Genomic DNA, 23,035 nt, shown 5'->3' on the forward strand with positions numbered 1-23,035 from the left:
CCCCGTACTCTCTCATGCATGCGCCCCACCCCACCCCTCACTTATTTTTTGCTTCCAGGTTAGTGCAGGCAGCTTTCCAGGCCCAAAATGGGGCACAAAGGCCACCCCTGCGTGAGACCCCAAAATGCAATGCGGGCACCCCCGCGCATGTACCCCTGCACATGCATCTCCTGCACGTCCTCCACCTCCATGCATGCACGGCACAGACCTGAAGATCAGCTGGCCGGCGGGAGACGTGCACGCATGCGCAGTGGAGTTGGATGGGGCGACGACTGGCATGCCCACAGAGAGAGTTCTGTGGGCCACCCGTGTTTGCCATCACAGACATAGGGCACTGCTAATCTTTCCTTGAATTGCTTACCTTCAGTTTTGAAAGCTGCCCTAATTCCTTGGCTGCATTGAAGATCATCTGTGTACCCTGAAGAGCAGGAGGAATGAAAAGAAGAAAGGATATATAATAAAGAGGAGGAGGAGACAATTGCATGCCCACTAATATCACATGGAAGTAGAGATATGTGTTCATAATTCAGGATAAGAAAATCAAGGCTATTCAGGAGGGCTTGTTTTCTCAAAAATTTGCAGGAATGCCATTTTAATATATTGTATAGTTGATTTATTATGCCACACATGGAATTTATATTATGGCTTCTTAGGTAAAGGACTGTTGAGTCAATTACAGTGTTGATAAGTTGTGTAACCAAAGGATTTAATGGTCTTATGATAATTTGGTTTACTGGTGGCAAATTTTTAGATTTTTTTCTGATTAGATAGTCGCTTTGTCTCTGAATAATCTACTTTCATTTCTAAGAAGAATATTATTTATTTGTAAACCTAACAAAGATAATTAGATATGTAAATACATACCTTCCAATTTTCAGAAAACCTGTTGTTCCTTTTATTAGGTCTTCATAGTCTTTAAAGAACATTTTAAATGAAAATGCAGATTCCTTAACATAACATTTCCTGACTTAATATTATTCACAATTTTTACCTGAGTGGAAAAAAAAGAAACCTCTGAACCTCTCTTTCTGAATTAAAATGTCTTTGATTTTAATCTTATGACATCGAACCAGAGTTCCTGTTCATGATCTAAAACATGGTGCCCTTATTTTCTTCCACAAAATGTAAGAAAATACTGTTGGACTACATAAAAAAAAATATGGTGGATGTGGTTAATTAGCCAAGGACATTTGTGAACATTATTTAACCCAACTACATGGCACCTCCCAGATTTATTAGATCTACATTTCAAAACTTCCGAGCTAATATTCCTCTAGCTACCAATATTGGAAAGTCCATCTAGAAGCTGCATGGGAGGGAAGCATGGTTTATCTTCTGCTATTGACCTTATTCAGTACCTAGACAGCACCCTATAAAGTGTAATGTCAGCAGATATCATGATTACTGCAGATCTCTCTCTCTCTCTCTCTCTCTCTCTCTCTCTCTCTCTCTCTCTCTCTCTCTCTCTCTCTCACGCACGCACGCACACACACACACACACACACCATGCAGTGCATCCTGATACCATCCACCCAAGGGTTCTTAAACCACATAAATGTGAAATTATTGACATTCTAAAAACGTTCTCTAATGAGTCCCTCACATTCAGCTCATTGGAAGTTATCCAATGTGGCCCCAATGTTTAAATAGGGAAATGGAAGAAATCATTGGCTGATCAACTTAATGCTTGTGATGGATAAACTGGTAGAAATGAGGATGAAAGAAAAAAATCACTACCCTAAGCCCACAGAGGAACAAACTGCATGGACTCTACAATCCTATTCCACCAATTTTCTTAGGAAGCATCAACAGCGATGTGGATTAAGGGGACAACCCTGGCCCCCAGCAATCCCTACTACACATGATTCAGTAATGGAATCATTCTGATATGATAGGAACAAGTTCTGATCTTTTCTAACATGATTATGACAAAATGTTTAGGGTTTTTCTTCTTCTTTGTAAACCATTTACTGGCTACATGCACAATTCAAAGTAATGAGCTCCATAATCAATAGAAAAGTATAGAATAGTCCTGGCTCCTACCACTTGAATAAATTTCCAAGAGAGATCCTGAACCTTAAATAACATAAATGACATCCTCCTCTTCCATACATATTCAATTCCTGACAGTTGCAACATTACTGATAATGCCGTACATATGAAGGCAGCCTGTTTCCACTGGTGGAATATGCATACGTTCTGCTATAAATCACAAAATGCCTAGTAGAGAGAGAGGGCTTTTGAAAGCCATAATTTATACATCCAAATTTCCTAATAAGAGACTCTCGATACTGCATCTTGTGGCTACCCAGACTGTTTTTTGAATCATTGCCAACCACAACAAAATCCAGCTCATGCCCCTTCATTATTTCAGAAACACCCACCCCCCCCAGTCTCTGGAGCAGGAGGGGGCAACTCACAGACCCCTTGCAGCAACCAATCCACTCTGAGGTTCCAAAGCACCCCTGAAATGGACAGGACCAAATATTTTGACGTCCGGCATTTCTATGTGTTAGTGATGGGGGCATTAAAGGACAACCTAGGGCAGTGATGGCTAACCTTTTCCCCATCGTGTGGGGGGGGGCGCAGGGAGGGGGTTGTGCGCGGGTGTGCCCACACCCACAATTCTATGCGTGCAACCTCCCGTGCACATGCGTGTGCAACCCCCCTGCTCGCATTTGTGTGCAACCCCATTCCCGAACTTCCAGGTTGCGAATAGGGCAGTTTTTTGCCCTCCGGAGCCTTCGGGAGGCTTTCCTGAAGCCTCTGGAGGGCGAAAAATGGCCCAACGCGCAAACTGAAAGTCCATTTGCATGTTGGATTGTTTTTTGCGAGGGCGAAAAACGACCCCAAATGAAGGCCAAAGTCAGCTGGAGCTAACAGGGCAAAGCTGGAGCTAACAGGGCAATGCCCTAACAAATGGCTCCGCGTGCCACCTATGGCATCTGTGGCATTAAAGCCAGAGAGCTCATATTTAGACTAAAGTTGAAAAGTCTTTCTCTCTCTCTCTCTCTCTCTTTTTTGGCACAAATTAACTTTGGGTTTTCACTGCTCTGGTGTCATGGTATTATTGGTTACACTACTTCTGAGATCAAATTAAACGTATTGGAGATAAAAGGATGCCTTTTGGAGTCTTCTGTTGCCCATTGTTTTAGGTTCATCCAAACAATTATGCAAACACAAACAATATTATTCTATTTGGCCAACAAACAAGCCTTAGACTGACCCCAAGCATGTGTGTTTCTCCCTATCTAAAAACTGTGATCATTTCACCCTCAAAATGGGCCAATTTTGGCTGCTTTCTAACTTGTGAAAGTTTTTCTGAAGGTTTCCTACTTTTAGCTTGAATCTTATCCTTCTTTTGCTTCTTTGAAGATTAGAGGTTTTGCTGAAAGGAAATGAAACCAAATCTCTTTGAACAATGAATTCTGCACCTGGTCCCAAGCTGAGATGATTGAGATTACAGCACTACTCAGGATTTTTACCTCATAAAAGCCAACCTCATAAGAAGATCCTATGATACTGCAAGTAGGCACATTTCTTCCAAATAGCTCGAATAAAATTCAGCAGCACTCAATTTCCGTTTTTAAGAAAAACAGAACAAGAGGTAAATATTTCTGCTTGGTTTAAGTCAGTGTTTCTCAACCTTGGCAACTTGAAGATGTCCGGACTTCAACTCCCAGAATTCCCCAGCCAGCATTCGCTGGCTGGGGAATTCTGGAAGTTGAAGTCCGGACATCTTCAAGTTGCCAAGGTTGAGAAACACTGGTTTAAGTCCTCTTTTTTAAAAAACTGTGCCATAAAATCTCTCCACTAAAGCTGGAAGAAATTACTATGTTTGATGTATCAACCTTGGTAAAACTTCAGCAATACCAGTAGATTCCTTGCATCCCTGAGGCTGATTTTTTTTTTAAACGTAGCCTCAGTTGCAGAAGCTTGTTCTGCCTGCTTTGTATCTCTGATTGAAGGAATAATAAGAATAAGAACAATAACAACAAAATAAATTCAGATTATTTTTCTCTTGGATAGTGGGAGCTACAGTATTAGTTTCCCTTCAGTGTGGGCCTTTTCAGAGGCTTGGGGCTATATCCATGTGTGCCACAATTCCATTAACACAACTTTGCTTACACTCTTTCTCTCGGTATTTACTGCATATACGTATAAACACTACAGGAAAGGACTCTTGACACAACCAGGCTACATATTCCTCCCTGTGGTTATATAAAGAGGAAACCCTAACAATCAACGGAATAATGTTTTATGCATCCCAGCCAGCAGCACCATGTGAAAGCTCCTAACATCCTTTGACAACATCAGACCAACTCCTGGTGTGAATGGGGCCAACTTGAAAGAGTAAGGCGGTTGGAGTTGTATATGTTTTGGTCTTTGGAACAAAATGGTGCTTTAAACTCATAATGGTTTAAAGAACCCATTTGATCCGTTATCTCTTGACATTAGTTTGCCACTATTGACTGAATATGAATAGGAGGTTTTAAAGAAAGAATTTGAATTAGTAATAATCTGACTTTCTGAAAAGATCAGATTAAAATTTGAATTTGGACCCATTCTACCTCACAGTGCCCCATAAAATGATTTTTTAAAAAATCCATTACATTCCACATGGGTAGACTGCTTTCGTTTGGATCTATTAATCCTTTTTTCCATTTGTTTCACAGACATCCAATATAATCAATCATTTTATCATCCATCCGTCCATCCATCCACTTTACAGTTTATTCCTCTTATATTTCAAGTTGCCATTTTTATGGTGGTTGCTATGCAAGTCGTTATGTATTAACCTCTACCCCAGCTTTGGTCAATTGAAGCCTTCATATTATGTGTTTATTCCCAAGGAAAGGAGATATTCTTTTTTTCTCCCAACTATGCACAAGGAATCTTTTCAACTGATGACCAAGATGCAAACATTTTATATAGCAACACTGAGAGCCCCCCCCCACATTCTTGAAAAGTCTCATTTGCTCGTAACAGATTCCTGCCCCATCTATTCAATCATTTTCCCACATACTTGGTTTTACATCATCATCCTTCCCTCTTAGGCCCTATGGTTTGGATGTCTTCTGCAGCCCTCAAAACCAACCCAACCCAACCCCCCGCTTGCCCTCCCGCAACCCACTCACATGCAGACAATCAAGCAAGCAAGCTGAGCAAAAGATTTCAGAAGGAAAATATTAAACAATTACTTGGGATTTTGGTTGGAAACAGAGACTAACAAACACACGAGGTTTTAAAAGAGCAGCCAGTTCCAGGTAGCAAATTCTGGTAAGAAAGAAGGACAAGAGAGACAAATGGACAAAGGATTCAAATGACCACAAGAAAGAAAGACCAGGAGGTGGGAGATCTTTACGGGGAGGATAGGCAAGAAAACAAAATAGATGAAGCAGACTAAGAATTAAATGTAGAATCCTTACTTCAGTGTGACTGGGGAGCTTCACCCTAGTCTGTGGAAAGAACAGTACTATTGGTATGATTGCAGCATCTAGAAAACCCATGATAGCAATACAACAACACCTTCTCTTCCCCACAACCATGCTGACATCAGATGTCATCTCCTCAATGACCACGATGGCTGGGACAATAGAGTTACTAACACACCTGGACAATATCAGATCTGGAGGAAAGCTTTTTTTATAGTAAATTTCATGACCACTTTATGGAAGATTGATCTGCATTGCTATTTTGAATGGGTGGAACAGAAATTAAGAAAAAATAAACCAGAGTTGCGAGAATTTTCATGACATATCTGCCAAAACGACTCTTTTGTTTGAATTTAACGATAAACTTTAGATCTGATTTCCAACAGATTAATTATTATGAATTCATGGGGATACTTTTGGAATTCCTCTCCTCCTTGATGGTTTTCATAGTCTTTATTCATGATCCAAAATTGTTCTAAATTTTAAAAATTTCCATCTCTGTAGGAGTCTTCTGTTAATCTCCTAATTGTCTGCTAAACTTCTCCTTTTGGATATTTAACCCAGACCAGTCAGAATTTGGGTAGTATCTCCCATTAAAATTATGATAAGAACTAATTCAGTTTTTGGAATATAGGCAGGCTTAAGACTCATGTATCAACTTTACACATAACATGCTTAAATCTCTGCCCTAGGAAATCATCTAATTTAGGGCCAAATTATGACAATGTCAAAACAGATTTAAATCCTCACAGATTTAAATAAGTGACAATTAATAGGAAGCAAATGATGTCTTCAATAAACACCATTGATTCGATCTTTGTTTTCTGAGTCAAGATCAGAACAGCAAATATATGGATCTTATTCAAATCACAACTCTTTGCTTTGAACATCTGGTTATAAATAAGGGAAGCTCCAGCCTCTTAATTCCTCTGAGGAAAGAAGGGTTGATCTTGATACAGCTGTGCATGCTTCAGCAGTGATTGACAATTGGTTCACACACAGCATACTCTTAATTAATTAATACCCTCAATAAGCATAAATCAATTTACAGAAGAAAAATCAATGAATCCATTTACACAATGGTGATAGCAAATGCATAAAAAATCCAACAAAATTAAAAATACCACCAGAAATTTGAATTTTGGGAATGAATTTATTGAGAATGAATCTCTATCATCCATCTATCTATCTATCTATCTATCTATCTATCTATCTATCTATCTATCTATCTATCTATCTATCTATCTATCTATCTATCTCAGTCCTGGCAACTTTAAGATGTGTGGACTTCAACTCTCAATCAATCCAGCATGGTTGGCTGGGGAATTCTGGGAATTTAAGTTCACTCATTTTAAAGTTACTAAGGGTGAGAAACAGTTTATCTGTGGTATTTAGTACATTTAGTTGGAAGCAAGACCTACTGAACTCACCAAGGCTTATTTCTCAGCAGAGCCAAGATTTCATTGCATATACTCTGTGCACAATGTACATACAGCACTCATATTATGTTCTTCTTTTATCAGGCAATCTTTCCAACATGGACTGATCTAGAATGATGTGGAAAAGTTGTCCCATTAAAAATTTCCACAGGCCTGTCTTTTGTTCCATGGACAGCACTGGTTAAAATTGATAGGTGAGTGGCTGGAATGCAAGACAAACTGATCCGATCTGTTTACCAGAGATGTATGGAGGTACATATCGTGCATAACAGTGGCATCTCCAAGTTAGCTGCTACCTCCATCCCTGTTATCTCTCCTCCGTCAAAATTAAGAGGATAAGGAACCTTGAGGTAACAATTTTGGAGTTCTACTTCCCTTGGCATTACAGATTGACTATCTTGAACACATATCACTTTATGCAAGCTGCTGCTGCACAGTATAGACACAGATAAAGGTCCTCTAGAACAGGGCTCTCCAACCTTGGCAACTTGAAGCGTGGAGGACTTCAACTCCCAGAATTCCGGGAGTTGAAGTCCTCCAGGCTTAAAGTTGCTAAGGTTGGAAACCCCTGCTTTAGAAGACAAAATCCATGGTACTACACTAAACAGCCCCTCCCCAGACAATCAAATCAAAGACACACAACAGTATATATCTTTACAACATAAACTATGAAACACAATGGTCAACCCTTACTGATGTCAAAACCGCAACTGATTCCTTAAACATTTCAGCTGAACCGGTGAGTCGGTGATAGAAGTTAATGTCAGTTGGGCCTTTTGCTACAGACAGACAAAAGAATGAGAATGGCTCATTACCTTCTCAGTTCCCTTGCCATGCTTTCTTAAGAGGGTTCCCTGTAGAAACAATATCACAAATTGATCAATATGGAAGAAGAGGAGAAACATGTCTAGATAGGGGTATCAGAAGGAAAAAGGAGTCAGGGAAGGAAGGGGAGATATTCAAGCTCCATTACCCTGGGATTATCTCTAGAGAACAGCATCATCAGAAGATATAGGCTAAACCTGGCACTGAGTCTGCATTTTGCCCCCAAAGAATCACTTCTCATTTGAACAGCATCCCAGATTGGTCAGAAATAGATATAGGTCACAATAATTGACTGATGACACCCAGCCCTAGAGAAAATATTCTTGCTTGCATAGCTGGACTACTGCAATGCCCTCAACAGAAACCTGCTTTGGAAGACTACACATACATTACAGTTAGTTTGAAATAGGGGAGCCTTCTTATTGATGAATGGAGTCATGTAATGCCATTGTGATCAACCACGCAATGTGGTCAACAGAATTCTAGTCCAAATATTGGTTTTGAGCTATAAAGCCCTTGGCCCCATGATATCTGCAAGTAGAGTCAACCCATCTGCTTTGCATTTCATAGCTTTTAAGAGTTTGGAGGCAGGGGGCAAAAATATTGTTTCTTGTTTATGGCACCTTGAGGACATGTTAGCACCTGATTTTTCAACACCTAATGATAAATGAGCTCTTCAAAAGAAAATGTGAGCAATGATAGATTTGTGCCCTTGGATATTCCAATACTGTTGTGCTCATATGTACTGTTTGGGTTTGGATTTCATATTGCTTTTATTATTTTATTATGTTACCATATTAACATTAGCTAACTGGATCCCTCTTCCTTTTTTCTTCCAAATTCTACAACTGTTAGAATTATCAAAATTCTGCCCCATCATTGTATAGCCGTGTATAATATGAATGAAGCTGTCATACCTTTACTAGTTCTGTTCACACAATATGCTTAAAATGGCAACCTAGTAGATATCTTCAAATGTGTTAATCTTGGTTAGTTAGTTAGTTTTAATGTTGGCTTGGTCTTGGTATGTATCTGTCATATATACTATTAAGCCTAGCCTACCTGATAGTTCATCTATTGTATGAATTCAGAAAATGCATTTATTTAATGATCAAATACTGTATTTTATATAAAGGTAAAATACAAGTTATGTTTATTTGCCAATTCCACTTACCAAATCCATTGGTAATATGTAAAATTGCTTATCGGGTAAACCATTGTGATAATGGTTATCTTTCAATGATTGACCTCTGTTTACACTGAAGATTATGATTAAGATTAAGACCTTGGCCGCTAAATCAGATCAAAGACCAACCTTACTCAATAGTCTCTTTTACTAGAGGCCAAATCTAAAAACTAGATTTCAGAGCAAATGACGTAGCAAAGATGGGATGGAAAAAAAACTAACCAACTTCTGGCTTCTTGGTGCTACTATATTTGAATGTTCATTGTTGCTCCTGCCACAATCAATTGTGTTCCTAAACTAATTGCCACCACTTTGCAAACCCAGAAATCCAGTAGGGGTGGAGGAGGAAACTGACAATCCGCATTTATTTCCAATAAGCACATGGATCAAAGGAGTTGGAATACTGTTTGTAAGAGATGAGAAAGGGCTTATGAGTAACAGCATACTGATTCAGGTGGCATCTATACTGCACAAAGTATTAAATAGGTTTTTTTGTGTTTTAGATGTTTGGTTAATGTTAGTGTATCAGTGTATTGATTTAGTGTTTTGTGTGATCCTGGAAAACGGGTTAGTTTAGAAATTGTGTTAAGCATTTTTGTGAGAACATAACTTCTGTCTGTATACCTTCTCACTCCTTCCATCAGAATTTCAGAGAAAGCACAGAGATTTAGCGGATTTGGAACTTTTTGTGGGAAGTGTTGCGGTGTTCTTTAGCAGGACAGATCTGCAGAAATCTATAATCTAAAAGTTTGTCTAGGTATTTCCTTAGATACAACTGAATTAAAATGGTTTCATCTGATGTCCTCTTGATATATTTAGTAATAATCTACTTTAATATTTGCTATCTTGGCTAGGGAATGGTAGGAATTATAATGCAACATACCTGCAGACCACCTGGCTAGAGAAGGTTGAATTTACAGAATTATAGCTAAGGAAGGGATGGGCACCTTAAATGCTTCATGTAGGATCTGTTAAAGGAAATTAGAAGGTCAGGGCATTGAGAAGGGACAATGCTTTTGTCTATCCCTTTGGGAAATAATGTGAAATCACTGAAATGATACAGTCTTCAAAGGAGGATGGGATTAAACCTTAACTCTAACCAACTGTGATATACCCAGGTTAGTATAAAAACTGTGCAAATGTGACCTCTTGACCAGGAAGGCCTGGCAATATGAGTGGATCCATGTACTAAAATGTGTTTAGGTGTTTGGGTGGTGGTGGTGTTATTTGATGACAGTGTGTGCACTTTGTTGATATGTCCCCTCAGCCTATGTGCCTTGGAAGAGTTAGTAGCTAAGATCCCAAAACATAAAACAGACTTAACTAACTTAATGTCTACTAGATGCATGCTATTTAGAGATGGGCTGCATGTTGGCTGGGAATGCTGGGCACTGCACAGCCACCAAATCCAGAGGAAATCAGGTTGGGGATGGTAAGTCTCAAATATTAACTCTGAAGAGCTTGCATGACATAAAGTGTGGTAGACATGTCCTCTTTTCATGACATGTCCCTACTCTAGGGCCATAGCAGAGTAATGTCTCTGTAGCAAGGTGCCCACCACAGACTATTTGAGATCTGTTGTCTTCTTCATCCAAGGTTCCCCCAAGTCTTTATCTTCCCATACGCGAGGAACATTTTCACCAGACAAGTTGTTCCTTCACAACTCCAAAGAAGGTAAGAGGAAGGGAGACTGAATTTGAAGAATGCACTTCTCAAAAATGGACTTCCTCACCCTTCCTGTGAAAGTCTCACAGGCAGACTTGAACGCCTGGTTCTGGTTACTCAATGGCAAGAGCCAACCTTCCCTCCTCCCATCTTCCCAGGAAACAAACCTCATTACAGCTTCCGACAGTGAGGGACAGACTTTCCACCACAACGTCATAGCTGGCGCGAAGCAGCTCAGCAACAAGGGGGAAGAGGGCACAGAACAAGAAAAGGCAAAGGCACTGGGAAGGGGCAGGAGCAGATAGATAAGGCACGGGGACAAGGTAGGCAGCCACCACAGAACAACAGAAAAACCAGCTCAAATTACTTTGGGTAGGAAAGATACTAGACGCAAGGCACATGGACAGGGCGGGGGGGGGGGGGGAGAGAAGAGAGAGACAAATATGAGAGACAGGGGTGACCTGCCGTACTTACAATCATCTGCCAAGGTGAGAGGAGCGGAGCAATTAGAAAGAATAACCATGAGTAGGCCATCATCTTCATATCCATTGTGTCCCCACCCAACTTATTCTTACCCCCACCGCTTCCCACAAATACAACAGCCCCTCCTGAAACACAACCAGAGAACTGATGGGGACATCCCTGTACAATGCAGAAGGGTTGTCCCATCAGAGAATATCACAGATATGAAGAACGACTGGCAGCTGTAGAAAAACCACGTTGATTTAAGTCAGTTGAGTTAAGCTTGAAGTTCCACACCTCCGTTAATTCAATGACACAATTCATCAGCTTAAGGGCAGGGACACAACTTTCATGCTTATTTTAAATTAGGGTGGCATTTTTAGAAAGACCATTTGAAAGCAGACGTGGATATTGAAAGGTATGTCCTCACCTGAGGATCTCCTGGGGAAAATCAACCAGTTAGAGGAGGGGCATGATGGGACTTGGCCAGTCAATGCACGACTAAATTCTTGGCTTGTAAAATTTTATTACTGAGTATTCATCAACTCAGCTTTAGAAAGAAATTGATGAAGCGAATTTTTTTCTATGCATTTACAAGAAGGTTGAGTTGTTTTTCATGTATTTGTAGAGATGCAACAAAAGTATATTCCTTAGTCCATCTTAGGTGCAAAGAAACTTTCAGTGAAAGTGAAATGAGAAGAATGCAAAGGAGGAATGAGATGAGTCACATCCAGCTTTCATTCCTTCCTTTTCTAATCTCTCACCTTCCAGCTGTTTTGGATTATACTTTCCAGGCTCTCTTACATCACATCACACACACAACATATCCCAAAACTCAGTCTGGCTGAGGATGAAGAAGTTGTTGAATGTTGAATGTTGATTTTATTTATATGCTGCCCTTTTCCCCCGAAGGGGACTCAGGGCGGCTCACAACTCAACCAGGGAAGGGGGATACAAACAGAAAATTAAAGCGACACAAAAACAATACATAATTTAAAATACACAACAGTCATACCAATTCGAGATGGGGGGCAATAGTTCTTTAGCCCCAGGCCTGTCTGAACAGCCAGGTTTTAAGGGCTTTGCGGAAGGCCTGGAGGGTGGTGAGGGTCCGAATCTCCACGGGGAGTTCGTTCCAGAGGGTCGGAGCAGCCACAGAGAAGGCCCTCCTCCGGGTAGTCGCCAGTCGACACTGGCCGGCGGGTGGAATTCGGAGGAGGCCTAATCTGTGGGATCTAATCGGTCTAGTGGAGGTAATTGGCAGCAGGCGGTCCATTGTTATGGGCCGTTATGGTCCATTGCAATATCAGACTAAGGAAAACTATTCTGTTCCAAGAAACAGTTCTCCTATTCTTTGCTTCCCAAATCACCTACACCCACCCACCCAATTTGCAATTAGAAAGCTTGAAGGATTCTAAGGAAGCTGAAACATAAAGAGTGTTCTGGCTGGGCTGAAGGGAAAAAACCAACAACCCACACCCAAGTATTTCCCCTTTAGTAATCCTGGCCCCATTCTTCTCTCAATTATATCCTTTCAACAGGAAAGTTAAGATTCTCAAAATTTGGAAATTTAACTTATGCCCTGATTTTCCCTTAATTGCCAATCTCAGAATTTCTCAAAACCTTGCACACGGAAACATACACACCAAGCCTCTAGAAGTTGACTTTGCCTAAGACAGTGATTCTTAACTACAGTGGTTTGAAGATGTGTAGATTTCAACCCCCAGAATTTCCCATGTTGGCTAAGGATTTCTGGGAGCTGAAATTCACACGTCTCCATGTTGCTAAGTTTGAGAAGCATTGAACTAGGATCGTGATGGCGAACTTATGGCACGTGTGCCACAGGTGACATGCAGAGCCATATTTGCTGGCACACCAGCTGTCAGCTCTGGTGCGTGCCAGCCAGTTGATTTTTTGCCCTTCCGGAGGGCCGGGGGAGACCATTTCCCCCCTCCCCAGGCTTCAGGAAAGCCTCTGGAGGCTGGGGAGTGCGAAAAACGGCCCCAATGGGCCAGTGGTGGGTTTCAAAAATTTTTGAACCTCTTCTGTAGGTGTGGCCTGCTTTGTGGGAGTGGCTTGCCAGCCATGTGACTGGGTGGGAGTGGCTTGGCAGTCATGTGACTGGGTGGGCATGGCCAACTTGTAAAATGTGGTGAAACGCACTTAACAATGCTCTTGCTTAGCAACCAAAATGTTGGCTCAGAAACTCTGGCATTTGAAGCACGCAAGTCTTAAAGCTGTCAAGTTACAAGACCCTTGCACCCCTAAGCCTTTAAAAAACAACCCAGGGGTGTTCAAACTTGACAGCTTTAAGACTTGTGGACTTCAACTCCCAGAATTCCTCCTCCAGTCATGTTGGCTCAGGAACTCTGGCATTGAAATGTGCAAGTCTTAAAGCTGTCAAGTTACAAGACCCTTGCACCCCTAACCCTTTAGAAAAAAAAACCCCAGGGGTGTTCAAACTTGACAGCTTTAAGACTTGTGGACTTCAACTCGAGAATTCCTCCTCTCGCTCTTCATCTTGATGATGTGCGGACGGGTGGGGGGAGGGAGCTGGAACCGGTTCTAAACGGCACTGTAGATTTGTGGAACCTCTTCTATAGAAGAGCAGGAAGCCACCCCTGCAATGGGACAACCGAACGTTCCTGAACTTCCAGTTGGCCCTCCCCAGGCTTCATAGAAGCCTCAAGAGGCTGGGTGTGTGTGTTGTGTGGCATGCAAGGGGGGGTCATGCGCACATGTGCACATGGGTGGGAGAGGATTGAATTGGTGTGGGCATGCATGCATGCACAATAGCGCACATACAATTTTGACAAGCTGTAAGAAAAAGGTTCACCATCACTGAACTAGGAGAAAAATCATGCCTAAAGCAACCCTGTTCTGATGGAGTCTAGGTAATGGACCACAAGATAAATTAGGTTAAATAAATAGGAAGTAAAGCAATCATATTCTTTACTGAATATTCCGGCAGTGCCTGCAATCACCTTGGATCAAAGGCAGGACAGGATAGCGCTGTCTTTGTTTGCTTCCCCAAAACAAGGAAAATTGGGTCTCATCAGCTCTCATCAGCTCAGTTGCTGACAGGTGCTGCAAGAATATCCCTGCACTCTCTGGAGTTCAGGTAGTCCTCGACTTACACCATTTGTTTAATGATTGTTTGAAGTTAACAATGGCATTGAAAAAAGTATAGAATAGAATAACAGAGTTGGAAGGGACCTTGGAGGTCTTCTAGTCCAACCTCCTGCTTAGCCAGGAAATCCTACAGCACTTCAGACAAATGGCTATCCAATCTCTTCTTTAAAATTTCCAGTGTTGGAGCATTCACAACTTCTGGAGGCAAGTCCTTCCATTGATTAATTGTTCTAACTGTCAGGAAATTTATCCTTAGTTCTAAGTTGCTTCTCTCCTTGATTAGTGCCCACCCATTGCTTCTTGTCCTACCCTCAGGTGCCTTGGAGAATAGCTTGACTTCCCCTTCTTTGTGGCAACCCCTGAGATATTGGAAGGCTGCTATCATGTCTCCCCTAGTCCTTCTTTTCATTAAACTAGACATACCCAGTTCCTGCAACCGTTCTTCATATGTTTTAACCTCCAGCCCTTAATCATCTTTGTTGCTCTTCTCTGCACTCTTTCTAGAATCTCCACATCTTTTCTACATCGTGGTGACCAAAACTGAATGCAGTATTCCAAGTGTGGCCTTACCAAGGCATTATAAAATGGTATTAACACTTCACGTGATCTTGATTCTGTCCCTCTTTTTATGCAGCCTAGAACTGTGTTGGCTTTTTTGGCAGCTGCCAAAATGACTTACAACCGGTCCTCATGACTGTACACAATCCTCTTGCAGTCACACGGTTAAAATTTGGGTGCTTGGCAACCAACGTGTGTATGATGGTGGCAGCAACCCAAAGACAGGGGATTGCCATTTGAGATCTTCCCAGCTAGTTTCTGAGAAGCAAAGTCAATGAGGAAAGTTGGATTTGCTTAACAACCATGTGGTTTGCTTAACAACCATGTGGTTTGCTTAACAACCATGTGGTTTGCTTAACAACCATGTGGTTTGCTTAACAACCATGTGGTTTGCTTAACAACCATGTGGTTTGCTTAACAACCAGGACAAAAAGTTTGTAAAATCAGGCGCACCTCGTTTAACAATGGCATCACTTAGCAACAGAGGTTCTGGTGTTCATAATGGCCATAACCTTAACCTATGTAGTTTTAATGTTTTAATTATTTTTGTTTTATAACTTGTAAGCTGCCCAGAGTCAGCTTATGGGAGAGAAGTACGACATAACATTTAATGAAATAAATAAGTCGAGGACTACCTGTATCTATTTGTTTTCAGAGCCTGAACAACCCACTTTTTCAAATCTTTCCGTTTCGGTTCAGTGGATTTTTTGGTTTTTTGCGATTTCCAAAAAAACGCCCTTCTTGAGAACTCCCCCCTCAGCCTTATCCACTGGGTTCTTCACTACAACGTTCATAGCTATAAACCACTGTTTATATACCCCAGGAGGAAGACTACCATGTGTAAGTAATTTTTTTGCTTTCACATCCTCTTTGTCCCATTTCTGCATCGCTTGTCTCCAAGCGTTTCCTAAATTGGAACTCCAGAGGGTTCCTCTTTTCTAAAGAGCTTCACTCTTCTAAAGAAAAGGGGGAGTGTGCCCATGTGTTCTTAGATTGGAGATGAAGCCTCTCTGAATCCCAATCTCTCATTGAAATGTGTAATTGCATATTAGTGAAAAATAAGCTAGTCTTTGATCCAGAAATCCTGGTTTTCTATAGAGTTATTTGTTTAATTTGAAGAGAGGAACATTTAGTCACGCCAGCTACCATCTGCAGTGTAAAAAAACAACAATCCAGAAACTTATCTGTTCATTTTGAAAATGATGCATCTGATGCAACTGTAGCTTCCACACTGATATTTGGGGTTTATTCTTTTCCTGAGTTAGGCTAGCTATATGAAACCTTGGTTATCCAACTATGACATGGGGAGACTGTAAGCAAGCCACTAGAACTACTCCTAAAATCTCTTTCCAGTTCAGTCAGTTTAGATCCCATCCTAGCCCTTTAAAACAGGAGCTCAGAGAATTGGTTGAAAGCAGCTTCAAACAGGCCTACTGCAGCAATTTAGGGGCAGAATGGCCTCCTAAAATTAGAAAAATTGAGAAAAGTCTGGGACATCCTAACACTTCCTGTGATTGATTCACAGAAATAGTTACATATAGCTCAGAAGAACCATAGAGTCAACACTGCACACAAATGTAAATCATGTGCTCAAGACAGAATCCGCATTTCCAAAGGATCATATACTGTATGTCCTATCTTCATCACCTATCAAGCGTAGAAGAGAATCACCCATAATGGAGATCTATCTATTTATGGAAGCTCCCCTGGCATTTCAAACCTCGTTTCCCAGGTTCAGAATTGCATGGAGAACTTCCACAGATCTTGGCCCCTGCTGTAGAAAGTCCCCTCTAAATAAAGTAGGGGAAGGAGAACAGTATCCAAAGGAAGACAGAGCAATGCTCATCTCTGCACTCTCCATTCTTATATTTTAGGAGATGAGTTAGGTCTAAAGAAAAGTATAACATCTTATTCCATTTTACTCTAGTTCCATTTATCTTCCATAGAAGAGGCCATACAAGAATCCTGAGCCCCTCCCACAAAGTTTGACTTTTGACCTTTGCAGAAATAGAGCCAAGCTTTTAGAGACATCATAAAAGTTACAGCATTTTGTTCATGTGAAATAAACATCTGAACAACGAGGTCCCAAAATGTACCCATTTTAAATCCAAGTTGAGAATCTTATTTGAAGTATATGGCCAGCGGATATTTTTGACAGAATACCAAGTCACTTTTAAGCTGGCCCCTTACACAAAATGTCTAGTTTTCCACATTTCCATTATATTGGGAAGTTTGGTTGCAGGGATCAGAAAGAGGATCATCCCTTATTAGCAGGACTCACCGTCTGGTCAGTTAGTGGAGGAAGTACAATTGTCTTCTCCATTGTATTCATGACAAGCTTCCAGAGTTCCTTCAGCACTCGTTTCAGGACAGTCTTCTCACAAATTTTGGCAAAGAGAGTCAAGCTAGGATGAAAAAAAGGTTAATGCAACAAAGAAGAGGATGAGCATTTTTAAGGATAACAGCTAAACGAATGTGACAGTCCCAAATACTTTGGGCCTGGAATAGGATGCACAAATTTGGGCCCAAGTATCATATGTGCTGCTTGGAGAGGGGTGGTCAAGAAAATGCCTATTTATGTGCATGCATTGACATGGATAAAATTTCTCCAAGCGTCTTCTCGGTCCTAGAAATCATACGGCAGTTGAGATTGCCAGAACGGGAGTTGAAGCCCCCCATGTCCCCTTCTCTACTGATTTAGACTGCAAAGTCCAAGCAGTCATAGATGGCAGCAAAGAGGAATAGGAAATGTCACTCTTTGTGATCATCTAATGTCCCCCTGGATTTTTATTTTGCAGGTATGGAAACTTTTGCCTGTCAGGGTTCCAATTAATAGAGCCTTTGCAAGCAAAAACTCCGAGACAGGTAGATTCCTCAAAGAATAGCTTTATTGGAAATATCATGCTGACACATCTGGTGAAAACGGACTCTGAAAGGCCCTTGGTTTTCACCTACCGTATTTTTCAGAGTATAAGACACACCTTTTTCTGCCCAAAAGGAGGGTGGAAATCTGGGTGCGTCTTATACACTGAAAACAGCATTTTTGGCCTCCCGAAACCCCACCCCGTGCATCTAGTTTTTCGCAAAAATGGACACGCAGTGGTTGTAAGTCAAGGTTTACCTGTACAAAGCCCAGACCACAAAAAAGGCTCCTATCATTGCTGGACCAAATCCCACTATGGAGGTGCTTTTAAGTTTCTTTTAATTGAATTTTCTCCCTGCATAGATGATTACAAACATAACCTGCCTAGGAAACCAACACTGAGTAAGCAGACTGCATCTAACCTTCAAACATTATACTCAGCCGCCAACTTATACATTAACAACTTGTCTGAGTAAAAATCCTTCTGACTGTTACTAAAAGACTAATATAGAGTTAATCGTTATTTTTAATAAAGGTCAGGAATCTGAATAATGAAGGAAAAAAAATACACAGGATCAAAAGGAATTGAAACCATTTTTAAAAATGAAATAGAAATGCAACAAATAAATACCTGAAACTTGGTAGCTAAGATTTCTACCTTACACCCCCTGGGTCTGCACTCACTTGCTATCCAGGAGGTCCATAATAGGCTGCAAGACGTTGTCAGCATCTTGAGCCACGCTGCTGCAGGCACTGGCAGGCACGTTCCCGGTGCCTTTCACTTGGCTCAGGATGTCTCCCATCTGCTTCACACAGTCCTCTATATGGGGCTGAAAACTGGAGAGAAACAGAAGGGCTCACCTGATGTTCTACTGAAGGAGAGAGCAAGAGCAGCCTTCCTTAACCTGGCACCGTGCTCAGATGTTCTCTTGAATTTGAATTTGAATTTTGAATTTACTTTATTTTTATGCCGCCCTTTTCCCTGAAGGGACTCAGGGCGGCTCACAATTCAAGGGAAGGGGGAAAAAAATACAGAACATAAAGACCATACACAGCTAAAAAACACAACAATCATACCATTCGGAGTGGGGCTGCAAGTCTTTAGCCCCAGGCCTGTCGGAACAGCCAGGTTTTAAGGGCTATGCAGAAGGCCTGGAGGGTAGTGAGGGTACGAATCTCCACGGGGAGTTCGTTCCACAGGGTCGGAGCAGCCACAGAGAAGGCCCTCCTCCGGGTAGTCGCCAGTCGACACTGGCCGGCGGATGGAATTCGGAGGAGGCCTAGTCTGTGGGATCTTATCGGTCTAGTGGAGGTAATTGGCAGTAGGCGTTCTCTCAAGTACCCAGATCCAATACCATGAAGGGCTTTGTAGGTGACAACTAGCACCTTGAAGCGAATCCGGAGACCAACAGGCAGCCAGTGCAGCTCGCGGAGGATAGGTGTTACGTGGGTGAATCGAGGCGCACCCATGATCGCTCGCGCGGCTGCATTCTGGACAAGCTGAAGTCGCCGAATACTCTTCAAGGGCAGCCCCATGTAGAGCACGTTGCAGTACTCCAGCCTAGAGGTCACAAGGGCACGAGTGACTGTTGTGAGAGCCTCCCAGTTCAGGTAGGGACGCAACTGGTGCACCAGGCGAACCTGGGCAAATGCCCCCCTGGTCACAGCTGACAAATGGTGTTCAAAAGTCAGCTGTGGGTCCAGGAGGACTCCCAAGTTGCGGACCCTATATGGGGGGCGTACTATTTGGCAACTCCTATAATTTCTGGCTGGGAACTCTAGGCTCAATAGAGCTGGAAGATGCAAAAATGAGGAAGGCTGGGGCAGAAGTCTTGAACTAATGTCATAAGCCTTGTGCTTTCATTGGTTAATGGGCCAATAACCAGTTTGCCATCCCCAGCCCATTGTATACATCCAATATCAAGTGTTCTGCAGGGAAATGACCTCAAGTTAACATCCCATTGTCTTCCAAACTAGTCCTACCTGGTTGCAAATACTCGGCTTAGTTCATCCAAGACATTGTTGAGTTTCACCTGAAGTTCCTTGAGGATATCACTGGCTTCTGTGTCCAACTGAGAGGACAGAAAATAACAATAATTGTGAGCAAAAACCAAAATCACACTGCTTAAATAATAGGAACCAGTTTCCAGAATTTATCTCAAACTAGCTGATAACCCAGCGCTGCCTGGGTATTTATTTATCCCAACCCTGCTTCCATGAACGTTGCCGCAATTTCCAAATTTGGATTTTCCCTCTTACCAGAGAGACCCCCCCTTGTGGAGTACAGTGAAGCCATTACCATGGCAACTCCGCAGTGCTGTACAGTAGAAGCCATTTTACGGCAGTATGGTAGAAACTGTTTTAAGGCACAACAGGCTATATCTTGTCTTACCCCTGTATTTGTTTTCAGAGAGTAAGTAATCTGTGTACCAAGTTTGGTTGAAATTGCTTGAGGCGTTCCAGAGTATGCTGGAAGATTCACACACACACAGCCATATGTGTGTGTGTGTGTGTATGTGTGTGTTGTGTGTGTATGTGTATATGTATATGTATATATAGATGGAGTAGTATGCATGCATGTACGTTTGTATGTATTTGTATTTGCTTAGTTATTTATTTACAGGGGCTTAAATGCTCCACCCCCAGTCTAAAGAGACACCAATGTAAGTCTGTTATACTATATTTAGCTGACAAAGGCAAAAAAAAATCAGTTTAGGGATTGGCTAAATTGATATGATGTCACAGAATGTTTGGCTGTTCAGAGTATTAATGATATTGTCAATTTGGCTTGAATTAAACCAATTTCAAACTGATTCAAAATTTGTACTTTAAAATACCTTTTGCCAATTAAAAGGAAAAAAAAGGCTTCTCATGAATTTTCCACCTGCTACCAGTTTGAGAAGCCCCTCTCTCTCCCAAAAGGAAATCAAAGAATCCAGAATTGATTTAGGGATCAAAAATCTTTTGAATTCATAGTTTCGGGCATCAACACCTACCTTAATAAAATAAAAGAATAGCCTTTCCCTTATTGATGAGAAATCAAATCTACCCTCCAATGGATGAGTGGAGAAAAGACCTTGCAGAACCACAGAGATGATGCCTGCAAGAAGTAGCTAAGACCTCACATGTCTCTCTGTGCCTGTCTGGTTCACTTCCAACCCAGTTGTTTAAGATAGTTGAAAAATGCAAACCTCTTTCCCTCCCATAGCTTCAAACATCTTCTCCAGCTGGACACGCAACTGCTGTATGTTGTTCATCAGGATACAGGGCTGGAACAGAAGAATCACATATAGACAAACACATTTCAAGGCTGTTCTATCTCTGATCAACACACATATGAACACTGGGGTCGACATGGACATCAATTGTGATATGAAATGAAGCAACTCTTGCCCTGGAGGAACAGGACCAGATTCAGGTTAGATTTCTGGAGGAACTTCAGAAATGGTAAGAATGATCAAGCAATGGTGAAATGGTGTGTTCCCTTTGCTGAAGGTCTCCATTCTGAGGCTGACATCTGACAAATTGACATGAGCCTAAAGTGGTTTAAACTGACATGAGCTTAAAGTTTTCCATTGTCATCTTCCAAACGTTTGGCAAACTCCCCAGTTTAATGTACAACTCTGGAATTTCCTTGTATTATACAGTCGTGGTGGCACAGTGGAGTATTGTAGGCTACTTCTGCTGACTGCCGGCTCCCAGAGTTCGGCAGTTCAAATCCCACCAGGCTCAAGGTTGACTCAGGTTTCCGTCGTTCCAAGGTGGGTAAAAGGGGGACCCTGACTGTTGGGGGCAACAGGCTGACTCTGTAAACCTCTCAAAGAGGGCTGCAAAGCACTGTAAAGTGGTATATAAGTCTGAAATGCTATTGCTATCTGACTTTAGCAGATTCTGCACCAAAGAGAAGCTTGGAGTAGATTATATGTGAGGTCCTCCCAATTCTGTGATTCTAGGGTCTTCCAGTTTCAGGCAGGGCAATGTTGCTTAACTCATTTTTTTATTAAACCAATATTGTTGGTCCATCCTCCTCAGTTCTATTAAACCGATATTAAGGGAGACTGCAAGGTAAAGCTCTGAAATAAAAGCAATCTCTCTGAAGTTCTCCAGATGCATCGGACTTCCAGCAAAGAAAACTAGAAAAACAATAAAGAGAATATGTGTAGCCCAAGGTTGAAATGAAGAATCCAGGTGCTCTCTGAGCTTGGTTGTTTTCTTGCAGATGGTTCATTACCCCAACTAGGTAACATCATCAGTTACCTGGTTTGGGTAATAAAACATCTGCAAGAAAATTACCAAGCTCAGAGAGCAACAAAGACCGCTCAAAGCTGGAAAACTCAATTATCCCTATTGATGTTCACCTCCTATACAACTTCTGTGAAAACAGAAGAAGAGTCGTGAAGGCTATCTTAATCCATTCCCTATTTGCTGCAGGGATCTCACAGCATCCATATCCCTGTTTCCTGCCTTTGTTTAAATATTTCCAAGGAACAATTCATTTTCTAAGGCAATCTGTTTAGTTTCCCAACAGCTTTTGCTCTGCAAAAAAACTTCTCCATAACTTTTACCCAGCATCTACTTCTGTGCAATTTCTATACATTGCTCAAGGAGGATGATTCCCATATTTAGGAACATTCACAAATGGACATGCAGAACAGAGGTGGTATTCAGCCAGTTCTGGAGAACTGGTAGCGGAAATATTGAGTCGTTCTGAGAACCAGCAAAGAGGCCGCCCCCGCCCCCGCTGCCTCCCAGGGTCCCAGCTGATCTTCTTTTGTTGCCCTGAACAGAAGAACGGAGCTGAAAGCAGGCTAGTGGGGTGGGGAGGGAATAGGGATTTTCCAGTATCCTTCCCCTGCCATGGCCACCAAGCATGGCCACCAAGCCATGCCCACAAAACTGGTAGTAAAAAGTTTTGAATCCCACCACTGATGCAGAACCTCCAATATTTGAAAGCTACCAAGAGATGTCTCATGAAGCTAAACCTACAAAGCTCCTTCAACTGTGAGTCACAAACTTTGGTTTCCAAACTCTCTAGTGTTTGGTTTCTAGACCCTCTAGTCTAGAATGTCGTGTTTCCTGTTCACCTCCCTCTAATCACAGTACAGTTTTGTCAACATCCTTCTTACGATGCAGCACCCAGAACTGAGTGTAGCATTCTACTTCACCATAGAATGCAATGGTTGTTATTTTTTGTGATTTGAATACTACGTTTCTGTTCTGAGATGATACTGTGCTCACTTTCTAACACATACAGCAGTGATAGCTAACCTTTTTCTAAAGGTGTGCCAAAATTGTGTGTACGTGCGTGCCCACCCACCTGCGCATGTGTGCATAATCCCCTACCTATCCGTGCGTGCACAATTCCCCTGTCCATGCACGTGCGCGCCTCCCACTGGGGAGGAGTTTTTACAGTCCCCAGGCTCCGGAGGCTTTTCTGAAGCCTGGGGAGAGCGAAAATGGCTTTCCCTGG

The 23,035-nt window shown here is 41.8% G+C and overlaps 1 protein-coding gene across 1 annotated transcript in view; it reads right to left on the minus strand.

Moving 5' to 3' along the window:
* UNC13A (unc-13 homolog A) overlaps positions 1-23,035 on the minus strand; it is a 167,104-nt gene that overhangs the window by 13,370 nt on the left and 130,699 nt on the right. Inside the window, exons 32-38 of the mRNA XM_087702672.1 lie at positions 20,757-20,834; positions 19,549-19,637; positions 18,250-18,402; positions 16,984-17,107; positions 7,690-7,728; positions 5,430-5,459; positions 362-418 (exon numbers count right to left, since the gene is read on the minus strand). Coding sequence (XP_087558798.1) covers positions 362-418; positions 5,430-5,459; positions 7,690-7,728; positions 16,984-17,107; positions 18,250-18,402; positions 19,549-19,637; positions 20,757-20,834 — 570 coding nt within the window. The remainder of the gene's footprint in view (positions 1-361; positions 419-5,429; positions 5,460-7,689; positions 7,729-16,983; positions 17,108-18,249; positions 18,403-19,548; positions 19,638-20,756; positions 20,835-23,035) is intronic.

The sequence above is a fragment of the Thamnophis sirtalis genome, unplaced genomic scaffold (assembly GCF_051295495.1).
Source record: "Thamnophis sirtalis isolate CommonGarterSnake01/CBP01778 unplaced genomic scaffold, rThaSir2_p1.2 scaffold_1, whole genome shotgun sequence".
NCBI classification, from domain to species: domain Eukaryota; kingdom Metazoa; phylum Chordata; class Lepidosauria; order Squamata; family Natricidae; genus Thamnophis; species Thamnophis sirtalis.